This window comes from Stomoxys calcitrans, chromosome 5 (genome assembly GCF_963082655.1).
Source record: "Stomoxys calcitrans chromosome 5, idStoCalc2.1, whole genome shotgun sequence".
NCBI lineage: Eukaryota > Metazoa > Arthropoda > Insecta > Diptera > Muscidae > Stomoxys > Stomoxys calcitrans.
The window spans coordinates 17,727,813-17,742,180 of NC_081556.1; the positions used below are offsets into that span (position 1 = coordinate 17,727,813).

Sequence of the window (14,368 nt, forward strand, 5' to 3'; positions counted from 1 at the left end):
CGGCTTTTGAATTCAGAATTATGTTTTCCAGATATGTAATGACTGCCCGAGAAGATATTTATGTCATACATTACATCTTAGTGATTCCACCACTTTTATTGTAGAGTTGTCTGATTCATATCCACTGCAGTAAACTCGGGTAAACTTCTCAACATGCCCAAGTTCTTTAAAAATACAAGTTTCAGCAGCCAATGGAAACGTAGCTTCATGGTATTCATTACAATTCTTCTTCTTTTATTTCAGATTTCTTCAGATTTTTGTTTCTGCTAAGCAATATAGTAATGTTAATTACATGGTTGTTGTGATATACAAATCAAATCGTGTATAAAACTTACCAACAATGGCTGGTTTACTGTTTGTCTTTATGACGCTTATGTGTATTGTGACACTAGCGCTGGAATTGGAGCCTTACCATGAATATAGTTTTTCTAAATGTGATAAAACAAAGATTTATTTTCAAGTAAGTAAATGTACGAGTAAGTAAATGCTCTTTGTTAGGTCTCAGATCACTACTTTGGAGAGGACAAGATAGTTATTGATGAAAAAATAGGTGGGTTAAGGAAAAATGGGTTACCTCCTACCCTTGACGTTATATTTTTGTGGCAGGTTTGTTATGCCTTCCTATCAAGACCCCATATTACCAGATCGCGCTACATGCCGCTTTAGGTTGTTCAGTGGCAGGGCAATGCCTCACATAAGGAAAAAGGGGTTACCTCCTACCCTTGACGTCAATTTTTTATGACAGTTTCGTTCTCCCTTCCTATCGAGACCCCATACTACCAGATCGCGCTACATGCCGCTTTGGGTTGTTCAGTGGCAGGGCAATCCCTCACACAACCCCCATATGACATTGAAATATAAAATCTATTATTTTTATCACATTATCATATCAAACTATCTGAATGTTGCAAGTAAATTCATGTCTATACGAACATAGACACATAAAAAATATTGATTTTTTTACTTTTTTCCAGTTTTTTTGCCTGTTAGGGCGAGATTATTAAATTTGACAATTTTTGTTTGTTTCTCTTTCGAGACGAGCTCAATGATCGGAGATGCAAATGGAAAAGGAAAGATAGCAACACACACCAACCACTATGGGACGCGTTTCGTCTTTGCCTAGAAGACTTTTCAACCATATTAGGTGTGATGGCTTCAAGGGCCGTGCATTGGTATGTTGTATTTAAATCGTATTAATAGCGAAAACGCATCTATGATACAATTACCACATTAACCACACTCGATAACCCTGTCTATTAGCTGTACTTTTGCTAATGCATGTATTTTTGTGTAATGACAGACATTCTCTCTGTGACAAATTACACTTCTTCCGTACTACACATGATTTTGTGCATCTGTTGGAAGTTGTATTGATGGCTTCGAAAGCTAAGACAACGGCAATGGCTCTCGCTGTTGCTCCGTGTGGCCAAGTTCGAATCCAGGCCGGGCTCCGCCGAAGTTTTTCGTTATTCAAATTTTTTTGCCTGTTAGGGCGAGACTCGACAACCCTGTCTATTAGCTGTACTTTTGCTAATGCATGTATTTTTGTGTAATGACAGACATTCTCTCTGTGAAAAATTACACTTCTTCCGTACTACACATGATTTTGTGCATCTGTTGGAAGTGGTATTGATGGCTTCGAACGCTAAGACAACGGCAATGGCTCTCGCTGTTGCTCCGTGTGGCCAGGTACGAATCCTGACCGTGCTTTGCCTAATTTTTCGTTTTTAATTTTTTTTTTACCTGTTAGGGCGAGATCATTGAATTTTACAATTTTTGTTTGTTTCTCTTTCGAGACGTTTCTCTTTGTTGCTCTAACTCACTGTTTCAAATTTTAGCGAAATTGGTTAAAAAATAAAGCTTCTATAGGCTCAGCCCTTTATCGGCAGAACGGTCAATATGACAGCTATATCTAAGTATAGTCCGATCTGTAACATATTTGGGTCGGATATTGGCAGGCTTAAAACTGCGCACTATTCCAAATTTCAGCGAAATCGGATAATAAATTAAGCTTTTATGGGCTTCAGAGCCTTTATCGGGAGATCGGTTTATATGGCAGCTATATCTAAATATAGTCGGATCTAAACCATTTTTACGTCAGATGTCGGTAGGCTGAAAATAACCCACAGTTTCAAATTTTAGCGAAATCGGGTAATAAATAAAGTTTTTATGGGCTTCAGACCCTTTACCGGGAGATCGGTCTATATGGCAGCTATATCTAAATATAGTCGGATCTAAACCATTTTTACGCCAGATAACGGGAGGCTTAAAATAACCCACAGTTTCAAATTTCAGCTAAATCGGATAATAAATAAAGCTTTTATGGGCATCAGACCTTTTATCAGGAGATCTGTCTACATGGCAGCTATATCTAAATTTGGACCGATCTATTCCATATTTTTGGTCAGATGTCGGGAGGCTCAAAATAGCTTGAATTCAGCGAAATCGGGTAATAAACAAAGCTTTTAGGGTCTTCAGACCCTATATCGGGAGATCGGTCTATCGGTGGGTCTATCTGTGCTAAATTTCAGCTCAATATCTCCATTTTTGAAGGCTGTAGAGTGATTACAACAGATGGACGGACAAACACACGGATATCGTTAAATCGTCTTAGAATTTTACGACGATCCGAAATATATATACTTTGTATGGTCGGAAATTTATATTTCGATGTGTTGAATATATCCCCTATCCTACAGTGGTGGGTATAAAAAAAACATGAATTTATGTTATTGCCTAAAATAATTTATTTTCCATTCACCTAAATCACAACATACGCAGTTGTTGCCAATTGAATTAGTTGACGCTTTTATTTAGTTGTTATATGAAGCTGAAAAATATGTCATGTTTTTGTCTACAAATTAACAAAAGGGAAAAAAAGAAAAGAGTACATGCAATAAAAAGGATCAATGGAACTATAAGAAAGAAAGAGATGGAACTAGTTTCAGCAGTTCCTTAGTTGGAACTAGTTCCAATGAACTAGTTCCATCCGGAACTACCCATCTCTGTTCGATTCCCAGCAGCACACAAAAAACGGTTTTGGAATCTTTAAAAAAAAAAACCGTGCCCTACACGTTGAGAGAATTTTGTGGACGTTTTGTTCGCTATAAATGTTGATGGCTTGTGACCATTTATGTGATAGCATCTATGTATTGATTCACTTTATGAACCAATGTGATCAATTTTTCAACACCAATTATAATATTTCATTCTTTTGCAGCTGAGAACAGACTTTCTCGAAGAGAAGTTTCGTCTTAAAGCGAAAATTTCCATTGAAACAGATTGTTCATTCGATGGACCATGTGCTTGGAAATGGAGTGACACAGCATCATCCTGCATTGCCTTAGTATCTCAAGTACCAGAATTTTACAACACTGGGAAAAGTGATTTATCCCCTGTCATCACTAAAGGCAGTAGAAACTATTACTTTTTGTTTGCTATTTTACTGCCCTCAAATACTGTGCAAAGAATTATAGAATCGCCCCAGTTCGGAATCACCGATGAGACATGTGCTCTGGAATTCTTAATAGTGCAACAAGGATTGGAGCATGGCTTGCTACAAGTTATTGTAGAATATACGTCTGAGGACTCATGGATAGTGGCCAACATATCTGCTTCCAATTATACACAGTGGGCTAAAAACACCTTAAATCTAGGAAAAATTCATCGAAAGTTTAGTGTAATATTTCAATTTTACTCACTTGTTCCCAACAAGCAGTCGACATATATTGGCTTGGATAATTTGCGAATGGTCAATTGTTTCGCAGAGAAACACTGTGAAATCCCACAGAAGCTGTGCACAATTGGCGGAAAACTAGCTTGCATTGATTTAAACCAAATTTGTGATTTAAGATACGACTGTGATCAAAGAGAAGATGAATTTCTCAACTGTGGTAATTTAGGGAATGAGTGTTCAGCTTTTACTGAGTTGTTTTTTTGAGTTTCTATTCATTTGCAGATAAAATACCTCCTGGTGGCCGTTGCGATTTCGAGAACGATTTGTGTGGGTGGTATGTATCTAACACCACAGCACACTCCTGGACTCGTGGTGCATACAACGATGACCCGTTTGTAGAAGAAAATACTGGATACTACATGTATTTTGACATGAATTCTACTCGAAAGGAAAATGGTGATAAATTCTACAACAATGCTACACTGACTAGTCCCATATTTAATCCACCACCTTCTCTGCTGGGCGAACAACATTCTGCATATTACAATTCTTGTGCGATGAGATTCAAAATATCCGCAGAACTGCAAAAAGGATCCGTTTATCTCCAACTGGTAATTGTACATATACAAGAAAAGGAAAATATTACCATGTCCTTATGGATGAAAGATGAATTGTACAAATCTAAAGTAGAAACTGTATCACTAAATGTAAAGTCAAGGCAAGTGATAGTGGTAGAAGAGCAAATTGTTCTTTTATACCCTCCACCCTAGGATGGGGGTATACTAATTTCGTCATATGCGTCGAAATTAGTATACTCCCTCCTCGAAATATGCGTCGAAGATCTTGATCGTCATGTCATTATAAGTCGATCTAGCCATGTCCGTCCGTCTGTCCGTCCATCCGTCCATCCGTCCGTCTGTCTGTCCAAAAGCACGCTAACACTGGAAGGAGTAAAGCTAGGCGCTTGCAATTTTGCACAAATACCTTTTATTAGTGTAGATCGGTTGGGATTGTAAATGGCTCATATCGGTCCATGTTTTGATATAGCTGCCATATAAACCGATCTGGGGTTTTGACTTCTTGAGACTCTAGAGGGCGCAATTCTCGTCCGATTGAACTGAAATTTTGCACCTGCTGTTTTGGTAGGACTTCCAACAACTGTGTTTAGTATGATTCAAATCCGTTCATAACCTGATATAGCTGCCAAATAAACCGATCTGGGGTCTTGACTTGTTTAGCTTTTAGAGGTTGCAATTCTTATCCGATTTGGATGTAATTTTGAACGTGGTGTTTTGGTATCACTTCCAAAAACTATTCCAAGTATGATTCAGATCGGTTCATAACCTAGTATAGCTGCCATATAAACCGATCTGGGATCTTGACTTCTTGAGCAGCTGGAGGGCTCAATTCTCATCCGATTTTACTGAAATTTTGCATGAAGTGCTTTCGTATGACTTCCAATAACTGTGCTAAGTATGATGCAAATCGGTACATAACCTGATATAGCTGTCATTTACCCGATCTGGGATCTTGACTTCTTGAGCCTCCAGAGGGTGCAATTCTCATCCGATTTGGCAGAAATTTTGTACAACGGCCTCTCCCATGACAATCAATATACGTGTCCAATATGGTCTGAGTCGATCTATAGCTTGATACAGCTCCCATATAAACCGATTTCCCGATTATGCTTCTTGAGTCCCTATAAGGCGCAATTCTTATCTTATATTGTATTACTCAATGACTTCTGCTACAGTCTTTAACATTCAATTCATTATTGGTCTGAATCGGACTATGACTTGATAAATAACATAACAATTCATATCCATTATTCTTTGTTTGCCTAAAAAAGAGACATCGCGCAAAGAACTCGACAAATCCTTGGTGGAGGGTATATAAGATTCGGCCCGACCGAACTTAGCACGCTCTTACTTGTTTATTTTATTTTCCAATTTTAGGTACTATTTACAGTTTTTAGTCAGTTTTGTTTTAAATCCTAACTACAGGATAATCATTGATAATATATCTTTATCGCCGCAATGTTTTGGCATCAATATTCCAACGGAACAGTTGAATGGTTATGACTATTGGAAGTATTCGCACCTAAAACATAGAACGCATAAGGATTTTCAATTTAAAAATTGTAAGTTTAACAAATAGGTGAAAGTACATTTCGGTAAGGTCTCTTTCAAAATACAAAATCAGTAAGGAAAGGCCGACTTTATAATACCCTACACCAACCCTATATGCACAAAGTGTGAGCTATATACAATTCTGAACCAATTTTGATGGACCTTGGTGGATGTTTTCAGATGGTTTATTACACAATCCGTATCAAATTTCGAGCAAATATGTTCACACTGTATTAACTTCGGCTCACAAATGAGAACATTATTGCAAATTACCGAAAATCTGACGAAAATCTATGGGAGCTACAATATATCTACAATAATTCTGAACTGATTTCGAAAAAAACTTATCAGATATTGTGGTAGTCATCGAGAAAGCGTTTTTGCACAACGCTTGTCAAGATTCTCGAAAAATGCGCTTGCAGTTGCTCTAGAAGTGAAAATCGGGCGATATACATATATGACAGCTATATCTTAATCTGAACCGATTTCCCTGATATTCACAATATATATATATCAAGAGTCATAAGAAAATCTTTCCTGCCAAATTTCGAAAGAATCGGTTAAGAAATGTGCACTTTATTGGCATATTTCCTAAAATAGGACGCTCATATATATAGGAGCTATACCTAAATCTGGACCGATTTCGGGCAAACTTCTCAGATTCTGTGGCAGTCGTCGTTCGTCTCTTCGTTCTGGGTGTTACAAACAAATGCACTGACTTATAATACCCATGTCCGTCCGTCTGTATGTGAAAATCACGTTACAGTCTTTAAAAATAGAGATATTGAGCTGACATTTTGTATAGATTCTTGTCCATAGTCAGGCTAAGTTCGATGATGGGCTAAGTAGGACTATATATTGATATAGCCCCCATATAGACCGATCCGCTGATTTAAGGCCTTTGGCCCGTAAAAGCTACATTTAATCGTCCGATTTTGTGGAAATTTGGGACAGTTATTTGTGCCAGGTCCTTCATATCCTTCTTCAAGTTGACTCAGATCGGTCCAGATTTGAATATAGCCCCCATACAGACCGATCCGCCAATTTAGGGTCTTTGGCAAGTAAAAGCCACATTTATTATCCATTTTTGGCAAAATTTGGGACAGTTAGTTAACTTAATCCCCTTAACATCTTTCTGGAATGTGGCACAGATCGGTCCAGATTTAGATATAGCTGCCATATAGACCGATCTCTCGATCTAAGGTCTTACGCCCATAAAAGGCGATTTTGCAAAAGTTTGGGAGAGTGAGTTATGTTTGGCCCCTCGACATACTTCTGCAATATGGCGCAGATCGGTCCAGATTTCAATATAGCTACCATATAGACTGATCTCTCCATTTAAGGTTTTGGGCCAACAAAAAGTCGCATTAATTGTCCGATGTCGCCGAAATTTGGGGCAGTGAGTTGTGTAAGGCCCTTCGATATTCTTCTTCAATTTGGCCCAGATCGGTCCGGATTTGAATATAACTACCATATAGACCGATCTCTCGATTTAATGTTTTGGGCCCATAAAAGGCGCATATATTGTCCAATGTCGCCGAAATTTGGGACAGTGAGTTGTGTTAGGCCCTTTCACATTTCTCTTCAACTTGGTCCAGATCGGTCCACATTTGCATATAGCTGCCATATAGACCGATATCTCGATTTAAGTTTTTGGGCCCATAAAAAGCGCATATATTGTCCGATGTCGCAAAGTTTTGGGACAGTGCCTTTGACATCCTTCTTTAGTTTGGCCCAGATCGCTTTAGATTTGGATACAGCTGCCATATAGACCGATCTATCAATTTAAAGTTTTGGGTCCATAAAAAGCGCATATATTGTCCGATGTCGCCGAAATTTGGGACACTGAGTTGTGTTAGGCTCTTCAACATTTTTATTTTTAGACACAACTACTTAAAAAACAAATATTTTGTTAAAACAATTGAACAATGACTTGTACCTATTAGTATTTGGTCCAAATCGGAACATATTTCGATATAGCTGCTATAGGGCATAAGGTATGAATTTTTAACCGGATTTTGACGAAAGGTGGGTTACATATATACCCGAGGTGATGGGTGTCCAAAGTTAATCCCGACCGAACTTAACGCCTTTTTATTTGTTTACTTGTTGTTTTTTTTTAGAAAATATAGTCCAAGTAAAGGCAAATTTGCCCATGAACATTTCAATGTGGAACAGCGGGGATACTTCTTTAATATCAGCAATGCTATCCGATACAAGTATGAGCTCAGGAATAAGGACTTCTTATTTATTACCGAACCAAACCAGTAAGAAAAGTCAAAAGTCGGTCGCAGCCAAATATTCTATACCCTACACTTCCGCGTCTACCTAGTACGGAGAACCAATGTCTAAATCTTGTTAGACTTTAGTTTTGTATACCTATTGACATGTCGAATAGAAGCTTGCAAGATTTTCCTACGATATGAACAAAATTGTGGCTACTGCTGTATTAGAAGAGAAGGGTTACTGCAGTATTTGTCTCCAAAGACAAGATTATAATAAAATATTCTCTAAAGGCAATATTTCAATGAAATTTTCACTAAAGGCAAAATTTGAATGAAATTTTTCTCTAAAGGCAAAATTTCAACGAAAACATTTTCTAAATACCAAATTTCAATGAAATTTTATCTCTAGAGAAAGCAAAATTTCTGGGCCTTAGAAGGTCCGGGGGCCCACTGGCTGGACTTTAAAAATGGTCATTTCGGCCATATAAAATTTGAATCGGTCTATAACTTGATATATGTAGCTCCCATATAGATTTGAGATCTTGAGCTCCTGGAAGTCGCAATAGTCATCTGATTTTGCTGAAAGTGTTTTGTGATGACTTCCAACAACAGTGCCTAGTCCAAATCGTTCTATAACCTGATATAGCTCCATATAAACCGAGCTCAACAATTGACATCTTCAGCCTCTGAAAGCCACAAGTATTATCCGATTTGGCTGAAAAGTTGCAAAAGGTATTCTGCTATGAGTTCCAACAACCATGTCAAGTTGTCAAGTTGTCCCATATAATCTTATATCCCGATTTGAGGTATTGAGCCCCAGGAAGCCTCAAAAGTAATCGATTTTGGCTGAAATTTTGCACAGAGCACAGTTTTGTAAATTTTTAGTAGAATCCATGGTGGTGGATTCCCATAATTAGACCCTGCCGAAATTAACACGTTTTTACTTGTTAAACATACCATCGAATCATGCCTTTGGAATTGCCTTATTTAATCTTTGTTTTTGTAGATCTAAAATTTGAATCTTGCGACAATCGCGGAAGGAATGGACCAACGCAATCCCAATGCGAGGCCTTCTATACCAAGCACAACCGTAATACTGTTTTGAAGGATATTCAAGTTATAAGTCAATCGCCCTTCAAAGGTTTTCAACGTTGGAAAGTGCCACATGAAGGCTTTTATACGTCTGTATTTGTTGTTGTATTGCCAGTGACTTTGGGAAGTATTTATTCTTCTTCAATTTCAGATTTATTGTTAGAGGAGCTTTAGGCGGCGTGAGCTCAATAGGAATTAAATCTACGCGGGGTGCTGAGGTTGTTGCTGTTATGAAACTTTTAAAGAATGAAGAATTGTATCTTGTGGTAGGCCAACAAGGGGAGGATGCTTGCCCAAAGTCTTCTGATTTCACAAGAAAATCATGCCCACTTTCGGGTGGAGGTGGTGGTGGAGGTTCCTTTGTTTTCTTAGTAAGTTTTTCAAAAGATTATGCTGATTTTCAATTGTAATTGGTTTTTACATTTATAGTTGGACTCGGATACCAACGATATCAGCCCTTTATTGGTAGCAGGTGGAGGCGGTGGCGGAAGTCCTTTTGGTGTTGGCTATAACGTTATGGGACTGTTGGAAAAAGCTATGGCATCCAGTGACTTCATACATATTAAAGAGTCAAATGCATCCCTTAAACAAGTTAATGATTCCATCTTCCAAGGGGGAAAAGATGGAAGGACTTGCTTACTTGGCAAGTCTATAGAATTTCAAGCATCTAGCGATGGTGGTTTTGGTGGTGGAGAAAGTTCTGGCTGTTTCACCGGAGGCCATGGGGGTGGCCATGCTAGGGTTGATATTTTTCCAAATAGTTCATACGGTCAAAGTGGCTCCTCCTACATTGATGCGCTACGTTCGCTCAGCGAAACAAATGTTATACGTGAACGCATTGATTTCGATAACGGTTCAATAATAATAATACCAGCTACGGAGGGATGTGGCTGTGATTATCTGTGTATAGCACTGGATGAGAGTAGGTCATCAGTGAAATGTATTTGCCAAAGTGATGGAAGTGGAATTAACAATACCTATATTTGTGCCGGTATGTTACATAAAAGAACACTGACTTTTTTATAACCTCCACCATTGAGTGGGGGGTATACTAATCTAGTCATTCCGTTTGTAGCACCTGGAAATATTAATCTGCGATCCCATAAAGTATATACATTCCTGATCCTAGTATTCTAAGTCGACCATTTGTCAGTCTTTCCGTCCTTCTGTGGGAATCACGATAGCCGTCGAAAGCGTACAGCTAGCGGCTCGAAGCTTTACACAGATACTTCTTATTGACTTGGGTCTTGAGGATAGCAAATGGGTAGAGAATGTATTCTACCGGGTAAATTCCCAATGTGTGGGTATTTTTTGGGTATTTACCCATTTTGGCTATTTATTCGGGTTTTTATATATTGTCAGATATTTTGGTAACTGATAAACATTTTGTAATTTTTTTTTTTTATAATTTCGTATTCTGTGTATATAAACTTAACTTTCTTATCTCATAATATGGACCAATCTCCCTACTTAAAGTAGGGAGATTGGTCCATCCCATTTGGTCATTTTCCATCCCATTTCGATTAAATTTGGCACAGTTAGTACTGGTAGACCCCTCACTTACTAATGTGAAATTTGGTCTAGATCGGACCGAGTTTGGGTCGGACCGAGTTTGGGTGGGTGAAAACCAAAAAAAAAAAAAAAAAATTAGTAAAACATATTGCGTATGAGAACGAGTAGAGATATCTCTTTGATTTGAATTTTAAATATTCAGAGGTGAGGTGTTAGCGAGGTAGTGTTCAAAATTGCAAGACCCTAGGTTATCCAGGCGCCTTTTGGCAGGCCCCTAAAGTTGATCACCTCGGTATTTCGAAAAATTATTGGGGCTGCCAATTTTTCATTTGTGGTTCGATTTTCAAAATTATTTTTATTTTTTTGCTGAAAGTGCTACAAACTCCCTACAAAAAAAAGTTCGCTTGAGGTTTACAATGTCTGGTTTCGGAGATATTCGACTTTTAATTTTATATACCACTACTGTGGTACAGGGTATTTTTGTTTTGCAATTTTGATCGAGACGTGCTTCGTATTTTGCAATTTTCGTATGCATTTGTGGTTCAAATTTCAAGATTTGGATTTGTGACAAAATGTACAATAAAGATTATGTACAGATAAAAGTTATACAGTTTGGAAGTAAAAAAATGTGAAAAAGTATATATTTTGGTCTTTATTGAAAAAACTTGCTTAAGTGCCTCAGAAATTTGGCACACAGTCTTGCTAACACCTCTGCTCTAACCATTTCAAATTTTAAAGAGATATCTCAACCCGTTCTCATACGGCATATGTTTTAATAGTTTTTTCCCCACTGTGCGGCCGCCCGATCTTCCGATATAGGGTATTAAGGCCATACAAGATCCATTTATTACCCGATTTCGATTAAATTTGGCACAATGAGTTCTGAAAGACACCTATCGATTTCTGACAAATGTGGTCCAGATCGGACCATATTTCAGTATTGCTGCTATATAGGCCGATCTCCCGAAACAGAGTATTAAGCCTATGAAAGAAGTATTTTTCATCCAATATCGATGAAATTTGGCACAGTGAGTTCTGAAGGACCTCTTCCCATTTCTGTCAAATGTGGTTCAGATCGGACCATATTTCAGTATGGCTGCTATATAGGCCGGTCTCCCGATACAGAGTATTGGGCCTATAACAGGAGCATTTTTCATCCGATTTCGTTGAAATTTGGCACAGTGAGTTCTGAAAGACTTCTGACCATTTCTGTCAAATGTAGTTCAGATCAGACCAAATTTCAATATAGCTGCCATATAGACCGATCTCCCGATACAGAGTATTGGGCCTATAAAAGGAGCATTTTTCATCCGATTTCGATGAAATTTGGCACAGTGAGTTCTGAAAGACCTCTACCCATTTCTGTCAAATATGGTCCAGATCGGATCTTATTTCAATATAGCTGCCATATAGGCCGATCTCCCGATACAGAGTATTGGGCCTATAAAAGGAGAATTTTTCATCCCATTTCGATGAAATTCCGCACAGTGAGTTCTGAAACACCACTACCCATTTCTGTCAAATGTGGTCCAGATCGGATCATATTTCAATATAGCTGCCATATAGGCCGATCTCCCGATACAGGGTGTTGAGGCCGTAAGAGAAACATTTTTCGTTCGATTTCGGTGAAACTTGGCATAGTGAGTTTTGGTAGACACCTTCTCATTCCTGTGAGATGTGGTTCAGATCGGACCATATTTGGACATAGCTGCCATATAGACCGACCTCCCGATATAGGGGTTTGAGCCCATAAAAGGAACATTTTTCATCCGATTTCGTCCCCTATACATTCTTGTCAAATATGGTTCAGAACTCACTGTGACAAATTTCGTCGAAATCGGATGTAAAGTTCTAATGTTACGGGCTCAACACTCTAAATTGGGAGATCGCTCTTAATGACAGCTAGGATATAGGATTTTTTTTTAGCAGAATCCATGGTGGTGGCTTCCTAAGATTCGGCTCGGCCGAATTTATCTCCTTTTTACCTGGTTTGAAATCTTTTCGTTGTCTTGCAGCGGCTTTGGCCAATGTAGCAGAGCCTTCAAACATTTCGATTTATTGGATAATGGTATTTGTACTTAGCTTAGTATTTGTAGCTTCATCGGTTGTTTTTGCGTGTAAGTTGATCGCCCCTTTTCAAAAGACAGTTTGTTTTATAGTCCTGGCATTCTAATTTAGACAAGCTGTACCAAAGGAGAATATCGTTGCATGAAAATCAAAATTCGGCACAAAATTTGCAGTTAAGAAGCATACTTGAGAGCAACGATGAAGGTGATTTAAGCAATTATGGTTTTAGTTCCATTAATTTTGATGTAGAGAGGTTGTCTCAGTTGATTCGGGGAAATGTAAGTCTAATCAAGTGAGTTGAGATAAAGAAATGTTGCTCACTACTTTATTTACCAAATAACTTGCCTTTTTAAGAGTTTTGGGCCGAGGGGCTTTCGGTGAAGTCTATCAAGGTTTATACCGTCACAGAACCGATGAAGCTGAAATGGCAGTGGCTGTGAAAACCCTGCCTGAAATATCAACTCGCCATGCCGTCAGAGATTTCCTATTGGAGGCTGTTATTATGGCAAATTTTGATCACCCCAACATTGTGCGTCTCATAGGTGTCTGCTTTGATAGCCATCCTAAGTTTATTGTGCTTGAGTTACTGGAAGGTGGAGATCTTAAGAATTTTTTGCGAGAAGTACGGCAAACACCAAATAATCCTTTGCCATTGACAATTGATGATCTGGTCCAGTGTGCTATCGATGTGGCCAAGGGTTGTGAATATATGGAAAACCGACACTTTATACACCGTGATTTTGCCGCCAGAAATTGTTTACTTAGCACCAGAGAAGCTAAGCGAGCTGTAAAGATAGCTGATTTTGGTATGGCCCGGGATATTTATAGCAATGAATATTACCGCAAAGAAGGCAAGGCTATGTTGCCCGTGAAATGGATGCCACCAGAAGCTCTTTTTGAAGGCATATTTACCTCCAAAACTGACGTTTGGTCATTTGGAGTTTTATTGTGGGAGGTGAGTTAATGTAGCATAGCTGAATGACAGTCACAAATGTTTTGATCTCCTTACTTATAGGTTTTTAGTTTGGGTTTAGCACCATTTATCGGGTTGTCCAATTCTGAGGTTATGGAAATAATCAACAGTGGCGGTCGTTTAGGTGCTCCGCCAGGATGTCCGCCGAACATATACGAAATAATGATCGATTGCTGGAATCCTATACCTGAAGATCGTCCAACATTCTTTAGCCTTTTAGAAAGACTCAACACTTTGACTCTGTAAATAAAGTGACTAAGAGTAATCACACCAATAGAAAGTGCAATAAAAGGCTAGTAAAAATTAATTAAACCTAGTAACCATTAACTAAATTTGGAAAACATTGAACTTCTTATGCCGCGATTGCCGTGGTTGTTACGAGTTCAATAATTCATAACAGCTATGTAATTGTTATACCCTCCACCATAGGATGGAGGTATACAAATTTCGTCATTCTGTTTGTAACTACTCGAAATATTCGCCTGAGACCCCATATAAAGAATATATATTCTTGATCGTCAAGACATTTTATGTCGGTCTAGCCATGTCCGTCCGTCCGTCTGTCTATCGAAAGCACGTTAACTTTCGAAGGAGTAAAGCTTGCCGCTTGAAATTTTGCACAAATACTTCTTTTAAATGTAGGTCGGTTGAGATTGTAAATGGGCCATATCGGTCCATGTTTTGATTTAGCTGT

The 14,368-nt window shown here is 38.4% G+C and overlaps 1 protein-coding gene across 1 annotated transcript; it reads left to right on the forward strand.

Moving 5' to 3' along the window:
* The first annotated feature begins 340 nt into the window (after positions 1-340).
* LOC106090606 (leukocyte tyrosine kinase receptor-like) lies at positions 341-13,920 on the forward strand. Its single transcript, XM_059369680.1, has 11 exons — positions 341-460; positions 3,221-3,893; positions 3,959-4,394; positions 5,680-5,816; positions 9,037-9,211; positions 9,274-9,493; positions 9,552-10,113; positions 12,650-12,751; positions 12,813-12,993; positions 13,056-13,656; positions 13,717-13,920. Exons 1-11 carry the CDS (start codon positions 341-343, stop codon positions 13,918-13,920), a joined length of 3,411 nt encoding a protein of 1,136 aa, XP_059225663.1.
* The last annotated feature ends 448 nt before the right edge of the window (positions 13,921-14,368 follow it).

Coding starts and splice junctions, on each gene's coding strand:
- LOC106090606 (XM_059369680.1), top strand. CDS start 341: ATGGCTGGTTTACTGTTTGTCTTTATGACGCTTATGTGTATTGTGACA. Junction 9,494..9,551: donor GAGGTTCCTTTGTTTTCTTA/GTAAGTTTTTCA, acceptor TTACATTTATAG/TTGGACTCGGATACCAACGA. Junction 12,752..12,812: donor TTCATCGGTTGTTTTTGCGT/GTAAGTTGATCG, acceptor ATTCTAATTTAG/ACAAGCTGTACCAAAGGAGA.